Source organism: Tupaia chinensis, unplaced genomic scaffold (genome assembly GCF_000334495.1).
Source record: "Tupaia chinensis unplaced genomic scaffold, TupChi_1.0 Scaffold143794_1, whole genome shotgun sequence".
Lineage (NCBI taxonomy): Eukaryota > Metazoa > Chordata > Mammalia > Scandentia > Tupaiidae > Tupaia > Tupaia belangeri.
The window spans coordinates 101,401-112,726 of record NW_006203644.1 but is presented as its reverse complement, the minus strand read 5'-3'; the positions used below and the strand labels follow the sequence as shown (position 1 = coordinate 112,726).

At 37.7% G+C, this 11,326-nt stretch overlaps 2 protein-coding genes across 2 annotated transcripts in view; both read left to right on the top strand.

The window, feature by feature from the left end:
- Positions 1-662, top strand: part of LOC102483483 (olfactory receptor 5AC1) — an 8,925-nt gene extending 8,263 nt beyond the window's left edge. The window contains exon 3 of the mRNA XM_006165041.2: positions 633-662. Within this exon, the coding sequence (XP_006165103.2) occupies positions 633-662 (30 nt within the window). The remainder of the gene's footprint in view (positions 1-632) is intronic.
- Positions 663-5,705: 5,043 nt separating this feature from the next.
- On the top strand, positions 5,706-6,638 carry LOC102483070 (olfactory receptor 5AC1). The gene has a single exon (XM_006165040.1). It carries the CDS (start codon positions 5,706-5,708, stop codon positions 6,636-6,638), a length of 933 nt encoding a protein of 310 aa, XP_006165102.1.
- The last annotated feature ends 4,688 nt before the right edge of the window (positions 6,639-11,326 follow it).

Genomic DNA, 11,326 nt, shown 5'->3' with positions numbered 1-11,326 from the left:
AGAGAGACAGAAAGTGAGAAATCACCCCCCAGAGGGGATGGACACACTGCAATCCCTTCTCCTCCATTCTCCTCTTGGGATCTCGGACACACACACACACACACACACACACACACACACACACATGCTCGGCATAAGTTTAAACCACTGGGTCTGGGACTCGAGCCATGGTTGACTACATGGGAGCCCAGTGACATAGCCATTATATCAACTGCTGGTCCATATAACACAATTTTTTAAGGGAGGGAGCTCTTTACCTTGTGTCTCCTATCTTTTACTCTCTCCTGACAGCTGTAGCTAGACAATTAATATTGACAATCTAGAGTCTACAATTCATACTATCTTTATGTTCATCTGGTTATTTGTAATTATGTTCATGTCTATATGTGTTTACAGACACACATACTGTGAGAATTTGAAGAGTTTGTTTTATTCATGCTTAATAGGATTATAGTACACTATTTCTCTATATCTTGACTTTTCCCACATGTCTAATAAGTATGAAAATTTCCCTGAGTCAATCTGTAGACTCCACCTCATTTTTGGTAAGCTGCCATAATATCAATTAATATGCTGATATCAGGAGACAGCCAACTCTTCCTTCACCTTAATATGATTTTCTCTTATTTCAGGCTTTTGTCACCATGAAAATGCTGCAGTAGATCTCCTTCCCTGCTAAATAATTGCTCTTGCTATAGAAGAATTATAGTCATGGATTGCTGAGTTCAATGGTATGTATAGTCTTATTTTTGAAAGATATTGTCAAATTATATTTTAAAGGCTTAATAATTCACATATATATCAAATGTGCTTTCCAAATTTCTGCAAGCAGCAAATTTAATCTGAAAAGTGAAAAATTATATTTATTGTTATTTTATTTGCACATTCTCCATACTGGAGAACGTGAGCATTTTTTGCTACAATTATTAAATATGTTGATATATTTTTCTTTGACTTGTTTATTTCCTTTTCATTTTTCTACTAAATTACTTAACTTTTTTTTGAGAGTTTTTTTTTTTTTTTTCACTAGAGGGCGCGTGCGCTTGCCAGACAGACAGAGAGAGACATAGAGACAGAAAGCGAGAAATCACCCCCCAGGGGGGATGGTCAAGCCGCAATCCCTTCTCCTCCATTCTCCTCCCGGGATCTTGGGCACGCATGCACACGCGCCCGGTGTGAGTTTTAAGCCACCGGGTCCGGGACACGAACCGCGGTCGACTACGTGGGAGTCCAGCGACATAGCCATTATGCTAACTGCTGGTTCCCTAAATTACTTAACTTTTTTCAAAAGATATCATTATTGTCTGTGATAGGTGCTAATATCAATCATATTTACTACATTTAAAAAACTATTAATCTTTCTTTTTTTTTTTTGGAGTGGTTTTTGCTATAGGGCACATGCATTTGCTAGAAAGACAGAGAGAGACAAAGAGACAGAAAGGGAGAAATCACCCTTCAGGGGGAATGGCCATGCCACAATCTTTTTTCTGTTCTCCTCTCAGGATCTTGGGCATGTACGCACATGCGCCTGGCATGAGTGTAAGTCACCAGGTCTGGGACTTGAGCTGCGGTTGCCTACACAGGAGTCCAGTGACATAGCCATGACGTCAACTGCTGGTCCAAAAACTATTAATCTTTCATTTAATATTTCCTTCCATCTTCATGAAAGTAAAAAGTAGATTAAATATGCCTTTTTCTTTTAGTAGATTTTACCTTAGCGTGTGTGAGCTGAAGAGAGAGAGAAAGACAGAGATAGAGGGAATATGAGAAATCACCCACTAGAGGGGATGGCCATGCCACAGTTCCTTCTCTGCCATTCTCTTCCTGGGATCTTGGGCATCCATGTCTATGTGCCTAGCATGATTTTCAAGCCACCAGGTGCAGGGCTCAAACTACAGTTGGCCATTATGGGAGTCCAGTGATGTAACTGCTATGCCATATGCTCATATGCTGGCCCTGCTATTTATTCTTATAATTTATAGGTTTCTGATATTTGCTAAATATTTCTGTAACATAATTAAATTATAATTATTTCATGATTTTTTTTGAGAGAGAGATATTTTTGTTATAGGGCACGTGCACTCGCTGGAGACACAGGGAGAGACAGAGAGACAGAAAGTGAGAAATCACCCCCCGGGGGGATGGCCACATGGTAATCCTGTCTCCTCCTGTCTCCTCCATTCTCCTCTTGGCATTTTGTGTATGCATACACAAGTACCTGGTGTGAGTTTTAGGCCACAGGGTCCGGGACTCGAACAACAGTCAACTATATGGGAGATCAGTGATATAACCATTATTGAAATCTGCTGGTGTCTATTCCATGTTCTTTGATAATATTTTAATTAGCCACCCATTCTTATTTTTTTTTAACTTTCAAGGACTTATCAAGCAACAATTCTAAAATTAGGAGCAAGAGACAAAATAACTTTTTACCAGGTAGATAGTCATATATGTATTTATACTATTTATTGAATGCATCAACAATTTTTTTCCTCTCAAATACACATCACCTTTGGAATATATTAATTTTATGTATTTATTTGAAGCTATTTCTAGAGTCTTCATTAGTTTCACTATTATAACTTTCTATTTCTATACAGTATATCTTTCAATGGAATGCCTTATGTTTTAATACTGGTGCATACTTGACCCTCCTTACTGTTAATATTTCCCTCATCCATCTTATACAATTTTAAATCAAGTTTATGCTCACAATATTATATTAGAACGTGATTAGGATACTAATGAAATAAATTTCAGTTGTATGACAAATTTGTAACATTGTATTCTTATCCAGCATTTTGGCTGTCTCTTTGGAAATTGTGTAATGACCTTTAATAAGTTTTTATTTATTTTTCATATAAGCCTTGCAAATTTAAAGCAATTATATCAATATATTTTAAAGTGCTATGGCTATTATTATTAAATTTTTATGTTTTTTTTAATATTGTTTGCATTAAAAATACTTGTAATTTATATAGAGATGTGGAATTTAGGACTTATTAAGTTAATCACTAATGTTTAGTTATAGCAATATAAAATTAGTAAAGTATATTAATTGAGCCAGCCTGAGGCATGGTGGGTAAAGCACCTTGATCCCTCATGGACAACTGCACAACTCAAGTCTCACATCCGCAATTTAAGAAAAACCCCAGGCAGGACCAGCAGTTGGCGTAAAGGCCATATCGCTGGACTCCCATATCAGATCATCACGGTTCAAGTCCCGGACCTGATGGCTTAAACTCACACTGGGTGTGCGGGCGTGCGTGCCCAAGATCCTAAGAGGAGAATGGAGGAGAAGGGATTGTAGTGTGGCCATCCCCCCAGGGGGTGATTTCTCACTTTCTGTCCCTCTCTCTGTCTTTCTGGGAAGTGCACACACCCTATAGCAAAAACCTCTTCAAATAAATAAATAAATAGAAAAGAAAAACACCAAGTGCACTAGTGCAAATATGCAAAATTCTGAAAGAAAGAAGTAGAGGAGAAAGGATTGCAGTATGGCTGTTCGCCATGGAAGGTACTTTCTCACTTTATCTCCTTCTTCTTCTGTCTCTCTCTGATAAATGCACATGCTCTCTGGCAAATTATAAATATCTATACAGTTAGAAAATACTCCTACAATTTTAATATTTCATTATATATTACTGTATTATTTCACTTAACTTTATTTACTTTTTAAAATTAACTTATTTTTTGTTTTATATACATTCAATCACATTGTCTAGCTTACAAAGTGAACATTTCAATATGTGAACATTTCTCCCCAGTCCAGCTGATCAAAATATCTTCAACAGATTACACCATGCCTCCCCATCCCATCAATGCTCTGCCTCTGTATCCCTCCTCCAAATGTCCTTCCCTAGGCCCCACTCCTCCACACACACAATTTTACTTAACTTTAACATTTAACACCATAGATTTATTTGAATTTCCATACAATAATTCTTCATAATGATATTTGAGTGTACATTTCAGTCTTTTCTTAATTTGAAATTTTTTTCTTAGAATGTGTTGCATTAGTTTTTGTTTTTGTTTTTTTTTTTGAGAGGTTTTTGCTATAGGGTGTGTGCGGTCACCAGACAGTCAGAGAGACAGAGAGACAGAAAGCGAGAAATCACCCCCCGGGGGGATGGCCACGCTGCAATCCCTTCTCCTCCATTCTCCTCTCGGGATCTTAGGCACACATGCACATGCGCCCAGCATGAGTTTTAAGCCACCAGGTCCGGGACGTGAACCACAGTCAACTACATGGGAGTCCAGCGACATAGCCATTACGCTAACTGCTGGTCCCTGCATTAGTTTTAATAGCTACTGTATTGCCTATTTAAATAGTATATTCTATTCTTTTTTCTATTTTAACAGTTTATTGCCTTATGACATATATGCTCACCTGAGAGAGACAGAGACAGTGAGAGGGAAAGCGAGAAATCACTCCCAAGGAGGATGGCCCTATCACAATCCCTTTTTTTAACCAGGGTTTTGGGCATGCACACACATGTGCCCAGCATGAATTTCAAGCCACTGGGTCCAGAACTCAAAAAACTGTTGGCCATGTGGGAGTCCAGTGAAGTAACTGCTATGACATCTATTGACCCTCATTTTTTTTTTTTTAGGAGGTTTTACTATAGGGTGTGTATGCTCGCCCGCCAGAAATACACAGAGACAGAGAGACAAAAAGTAAGAAATCACCCCCAGGGGGAATGGCCATGCCTCAATCCCTTCTCCATTCTCCTCTTGGGATCTTGGGCACGGATGCACTCGCGCCTGGTATGAGGTTAAGCCACCAGGTCCTGGACTTGAACCACAGTCGACTATATGGGAGTCCAATGACATAGCCATTATGCCAATTGTTGGTCCCTTTTTTCTTTTTTAGAAATTTTTGCCATAAGCTCATGCACTTGCCAGAGAGGCAGAAAAGAAAAAGTGAAAAACCAACCCCCCTAGATGGGGATGGCCATGCTGCAATCTTTTTTCTTCCATTCTCCTGAGATTTTGGGCACACATACACACACACACACAGACAGACACAAACACACGTGTTTCAAACTCCTGGGTCTGAGACTTGAACTGTGGTCAGCCATGTGGTAGTCCAGTATTGTAATCACAATGCTACTGGCTGGCCCCTATTCTATTCATATTTTTAAAGATCTTTAAATGACAAGGCAATTTTTTTGTTTATTTTAATCAGTGAGCTAATATATATGTGTGCAGTGAGAGAAAGAGAGAAGCATCCTAGACAAGATCGGATCATGCCCAAATTTCCTTCCCCTAACCCCCCATCTTTCAGGGTCTTGAGCACATTCCTGCACATCTGCAGCTGGCGTGTTTCAGCTAGACCGGGCTGGGGATTGGAACCTGGGGTTGGCCATGCGGCTTTTAGCACTGCAGTTTAGGCATTACCTACTTGGCATCAGGCTGGACCTAGAAGATGATTATAATTTGCAATCAGTTTTTTTTTAAATTAGAAAAAAAAATCACTTCTTTTATATATACATTGAAAATATAGGAATATTTATATTTTAAGATCAGTTTTACAAATATTTTACACTAGAAGGAATGTTTATTCAAGGATAAAAGTAAATCTGAGTAAAGGGGAGACATAAAAATTGGAGATAATTTAAAAAAATAAAATGCGATCATCTTCAAGATAATTCATGCTGTGCTCTTCACTTGCCTTCTCATTGCAGTGATCACTCTGTGTGACTATGATGGAGACAAACAAGACTCTGGTGACCGAGTTTGTCCTCACAGGACTCACAGATCGTCCAGGGCTGCAGGTGCCCCTGTTCCTGCTGTTCTCGGTCATCTACCTCATCACCATGGCGGGCAACCTTGGCCTGATTGCTCTCATCTGGAAGGACGCCCACCTTCACACCCCCATGTACTCACTCCTGGGCAGTTTAGCCTTTGCAGATGCATGCACTTCCTCCTCTGTGACCCCCAAGATGCTTGTGAATTTCCTATCAAAGAATCATTCAATATCTCTTTCTGATTGTGTGACCCAGTTTTATTTTTTTGCTTCTAGTGCAAACACAGAATGTTTCCTCCTGGTAGTGATGGCCTACGATCGCTATGTGGCCATTTGTAACCCCCTGCTTTATCCAATAGTGATGTCTAATGTTTTCTGTATTCAATTGTTAAGTGTCTCCTATATTACTGGCTTTTTTCATCCTATGATGCATGTGGGTTTGTTATTTAGATTAACTTTTTGCAAATCCAATGTAATACATTATTTCTACTGTGAAATTTTACAGCTGTTTAAGATTTCCTGCACTGACCCTACAGTTAATATGCTTCTGATTTTTGTACTTTCAGCTTTTATACAATCTTTCACTTTTATAGGTATCATTATCTCTTACTCCTCGGTCCTCTTTGCTATTATAAAAAAGAAGTCTGAGAAGGGCAGACGCAAAGCCTTCTCCACGTGCAGTGGCCATCTACTCTCTGTCTCCTTGTTCTACGGCACTCTCTTCTTCATGTATGTGCGCCCCGGGTCTGGCCCAGCTGCAGATCAGGACAAAATGTACTCCCTGTTCTACACAATTATAATTCCTCTGCTAAATCCTTTTATTTACAGCCTGAGAAATAAAGAGGTTACAAATGCCTTGAGAAGAACTTTAGTAAAAAAACAGAGTTGACACGTAACTTTCAAAGTACTGCTTCTTTAACTTCTGCTGAAAACTAATCCTTCAAGTCCAGATCTGTCAAAGCTCTGCCTGGCCGGAGGGCTAGTGGTCAGCTGATCCATGAGTTCCATGTGCTTCAGATTAGGTTCAGTTGGATATAGGGTCAATGAAGTTTTGATAACGTTATCCATAATACTTTTTTAAAATCTGGACTCACTTTTGCAAAACAGCTATGTATTAGAAACTTTCAAATATATAGGCAGTAACTGATAATTTTACTGAGAAATATTTACTGAGAAATAACTCTTAAGTGAGACCTGGATATACGGTTAGTTACATGAATGAATTTAGCCCACCCTCTGACCTGCGAGTTAGTGAGCCTTTGTGGTTCTTTGCCATATCCAGTCATTATGGTAGATGGCTGAAAATAAAACTCTGTTTCTTAGTAGAATACATTTCTGAAGGAAAAATTGTGTTATTTAGTGAAATCATGTAGAAATAAGTATAAAGTTCCTGGGAAAGCTGGTAGATATTAGGGAGGAAAATGGAAGTTCTTAAGATTATAGAATGGGGCATTAAAATGAATCACAATTCATAATTAAAACTCTACCTGTTTTTATCTAGTATATTGCAAATAACATGACATTTAATTATCTATAAATTTAGAAATATTTTAGTGCAAGAAAATGCAAGTTCAAAGATTAGCTTTGTGATTGCATTACTATTTCTATCAGTTTCAGTAGAGCTGACCAGACAGAAGATAAAAAGATTAGGTTAGAGTTATGAAACTGGCTTAACCGGGACACAGATGGTGTAATGGTTACATTGCTAAATTCCTATGTATCCATCACGGTTTGAATCCTGGACCCAGAGACTTAAAACTCTGCTGGTCACATGTGTGTGCATGCCAAAATCCCAAGAGGAGAATGGAAGAGGAGGGATTGCAGTGTAGCCATTCCTCCTGGGGATTGATTTCTTGCTTTCTATCTCTTTGTATCTCGCTATCCCTCTGGGGAGTGCATGTGCCCTATAGCAAAAATCTCTCTAAAAGAAAAAAGAATGAAACTGGTTTAGTATTTAAAGATAAAAGTAAAATCTTGCTCTAATGAATTCTCTCTCTCTCATTCTCTATGTCAAAAATTATACAATGAATTTTCAAAATAAGTAGAGATTAAAATTCTATATGTGAATTTCTGTTTGTTATCAGAATTCCCATAAATAGAATATTGTTTTAGTAATTTCAAACAACCTGAAAATTTCCAATGTTTCCCATAATCTTAATATTAGTGTCTCATTTTAGAGGTATTGAATAAATAAATATGATATTTTCTAGTCTATGTTCAATTTTTCTTCTAGCATGATATTCTTTGTGTGTATTTTTGACTTTCTAACTAATGTTATTGTATTTATTGATGAATAAAACAAAGATATTTTTCTAAATAAGCACTAGATCTGTTTTTGTTCTTTCTTTCCTGATGATGTTTCTTAGAAGATACTTTATAGCCTTGCTTTGTTTTTAATTTTTACATTTTCAGTGGAATGAATAATATATATATTAATCAAGTACAACCTGATGTTATGTTGCACATGTATGTGTCATACATAACTAAATCAGGCACAGAAAATTGACAATAAAGTTTCTTATCTCTCCAATGCTCATTCAATGTATCAGACTTCAATATGCAATGAGCTGCCTCCTGCGTGGGAGAGACATAATCAGTTATCAGATTGGAACAGTATACTCTGATAATCAGATTTAGGATATGTGTTTTGAAAAATTGTGAGATAGGTCAACTTCAGTAAACATTGTAAGTTGAAATGATGCTCTTTGAGTGATTGAAGGTGGGGGCCAAGCTCCTCAGAAGGAGGTTGAGGGGATCAGAGCTTGGAGCTGGACTGGGTAGGACAGCCTCCTTGCCTAATTGTAAAGTGTGATGCAATGTTTAATAATGTTCATGTGATCTTTGATGTTAAGTTTGTACAACACTCAGAAGCACCTGCAGACACCACATTTTCCCTCCTTATTAAATGAAACCCACTTGTAGTTACTACCCTACAAGTATTTTTTCAGAGGGAACCTTTGCAGCTCAGGAGAGCTAAGACATAAATTCCTGTATCTGTCAGAGATTTGGGTTTTGCTAACTTGTATGTACATCATACTCTGTTGTATATTCTACTATGCCCATAGTAGGGACAGGTGCATGTTTGTGACTCTGGATTGTCATTTTCAGAGTTGGAATCTCTGAAAACCCTTTTTTAGAAAACACACTGCCACCAAGTTGGCAGTTGTGGGGCTTCTACGTGGGTTCAAGAGTTCTGTCAGCTCTAGTCACCAAGTGTGTGTTTCTTCTCTCACTCAGGCAGTATGTCAGACATAAATCTAAGGAGCCTAGAGGAATATTGGATAGCTTGAGGACCGTTCAAGGAAAATTCTGTTCTTAAAAGAGAAAAACAAAGGATAAGCTTAATTTTTTTCAGCTATATCATATATAAAAGTCCCAAAAGAAATTATGATTTCAACTTCAATTAGAAGATTTTTGTTACTGTCAAAGGAGCATCTTAATTATCCACCCCCAAATATGTTAATGAAACTGGGAAGAAGCTTTGTCTAGAGGATTATTGGATATGTTTTAGGATGAGGAAAGGTATCTATGGGCTCAAGGATTCTGATCTTTCTTGCAAGTGCATTAGAAGCTTATTTAAAGTGGAGATGCAGCAATGGGGGAGGGGGGGTTGAGAGCAATGTTGACTAGGCAATTTGCATTTTACCCAGATGACATTGGCCCAAAGGAAGAGAATGGTGGGAAGAAATGTTAGAAGAACATATATACATTGTTAGAAACTCATTTTAGTATTTTAGGCAGGATAATGTGCTTTCTGTAATTTCAAAATAAGTGAACTTCGTTTGTTTAGGTTTTTGTTATACGGCATGCACATTCATGAGGGGAGGGCAGAAGAAGTGAAAAATCATTTCCTTGGGGCATAACCATGTCAAAATCCTTTCTCTTCCATTCTCCTCTTGGAATTTTTGGGCACATATGTATACATGCTTGGAGCAATTTTTAAGCTACTAGATCTAGGACTTGAATCATGCAGTTGGCTATGTGGGATCCAGTGCCTTAACTAGTATACCTCCAGCTGGGCCCCCCAAAAAGTGAATGGTTTTAATAGACAATAAAAGCAATAGATGTGAAATAGTTAAAACATAGTTTTGAGGTAGGGTTAAGTATCAAAGTATCACAGACAACTTACAGATTTATTTCTTTTCTTTCTTTCTTTCTTTTTTTGAGAGGTTTTTGCTATAGGGCGCGTGCGCTTGTCAGACAGACAGAGACAGACAGAGAGACAGAAAGTGAGAAATCAACCCCCAGGGAGGATGGCCACGCCACAATCCCTTCTCCTCCATTCTCCTCTCAGGATCTTGGGCACACACGCACACACGTGCCCAGCGTGCGTTTTAAGCCACTGGGTCCAGGACACGAACCACGGTTGATCACGTGGGAGTCCAGCGACATAGCTATTACACTAACTGCTGGTCCCCAGATTTATTTCTTTAAAAATATTTAAATTAGCTTGGTTGAGCCACTCCACAATTATATATATTTTAAAATATTATTTTGTGTACAGTACATATTTTTATCAACTTTTGAAATAAAAAAATAAAATTATAAAAATTGGGATAGATGGTGATGCCATTAATAAGAATAGGTAGATGGACTGAGGGGTATGTTTGGTTACAGGATCTGAAAAGACTCTAAATTTGTTTTTAGATATAATGAGTTTGATGACTCGTTGAGACAGTACAAGAGAGTGTGCAGTGATTGAAATGGACACTTTTGAGAGTAGTGAGGGAAAGGAAATGAATTTGTAAGAAAAACTGCTCAGCGGCAGTTTGTTAAGTTTATTTCACAGTGAACTAAATGTGGTTCTAATTGTTTCTTTTAGGTACATCTTAGGTAATTTGCTGATTAATTCTTAATGCCCAGTGGAACAATTTCCCCTTGTTCTATAGGGAATCTATTAATAACTTTCACTGAGGGAATTCTGTGGTTCTCCACATCCCATGAATAGATTTGAAAAAGTACCAAAAATTTTTCTTCTTGCAGTTGAGATTTCCAAAGAAAATCTGCACGAGTACCACTGCACAGTTCTCCACCTTCCACTTGTCCTCCTTGAAGGATTTTAAGTATGAACACAGTAGTGGAGACCTCATAAGTTGACAGTTTCTCATGATGACTGTAGAGTAAGGGGAAACAATATAATTTTTCTTTCTCTTTCTTTCTTTCTTTCTTTCTTTCTTTCTTTCTTTCTTTCTTTCTTTCTTTCTTTCTTTCTTTCTTCTTCCTTCCTTCCTTCCTTCCTTCTTTCTTTCTTCTTTCTTTCTTCTTTCTTTTTTTCTTTCTTCCTTCCTTCCTTTTTTATTTTTTATTTTTTGGTAGGTATAGCAAAGTGGAGAGTTTATTGAAGAATGGAGAAGGAAAAACAGAGCTCCCAAGAAGAAGGGAGCGGTCCTGGAAAATGGTCAGTAACAACTTAGCACGAGCAGTTCCAGTTTGATTTCAGCATAAGTGACATTTTAGGAGAGGGCATTACAAATAAACAAAGAAATTTAGCTATTTTTATTTCATACAGCATTTAAAGTTAACATATTAAGAAAACCACCAACTTTTCTTCAGGAAACCCACCACTTTCTCAGTCTC

Excerpts from the sequence above, each read along its gene's own strand:
- LOC102483070 (XM_006165040.1), top strand. The coding sequence starts at position 5,706 with ATGATGGAGACAAACAAGACTCTGGTGACCGAGTTTGTCCTCACAGGA.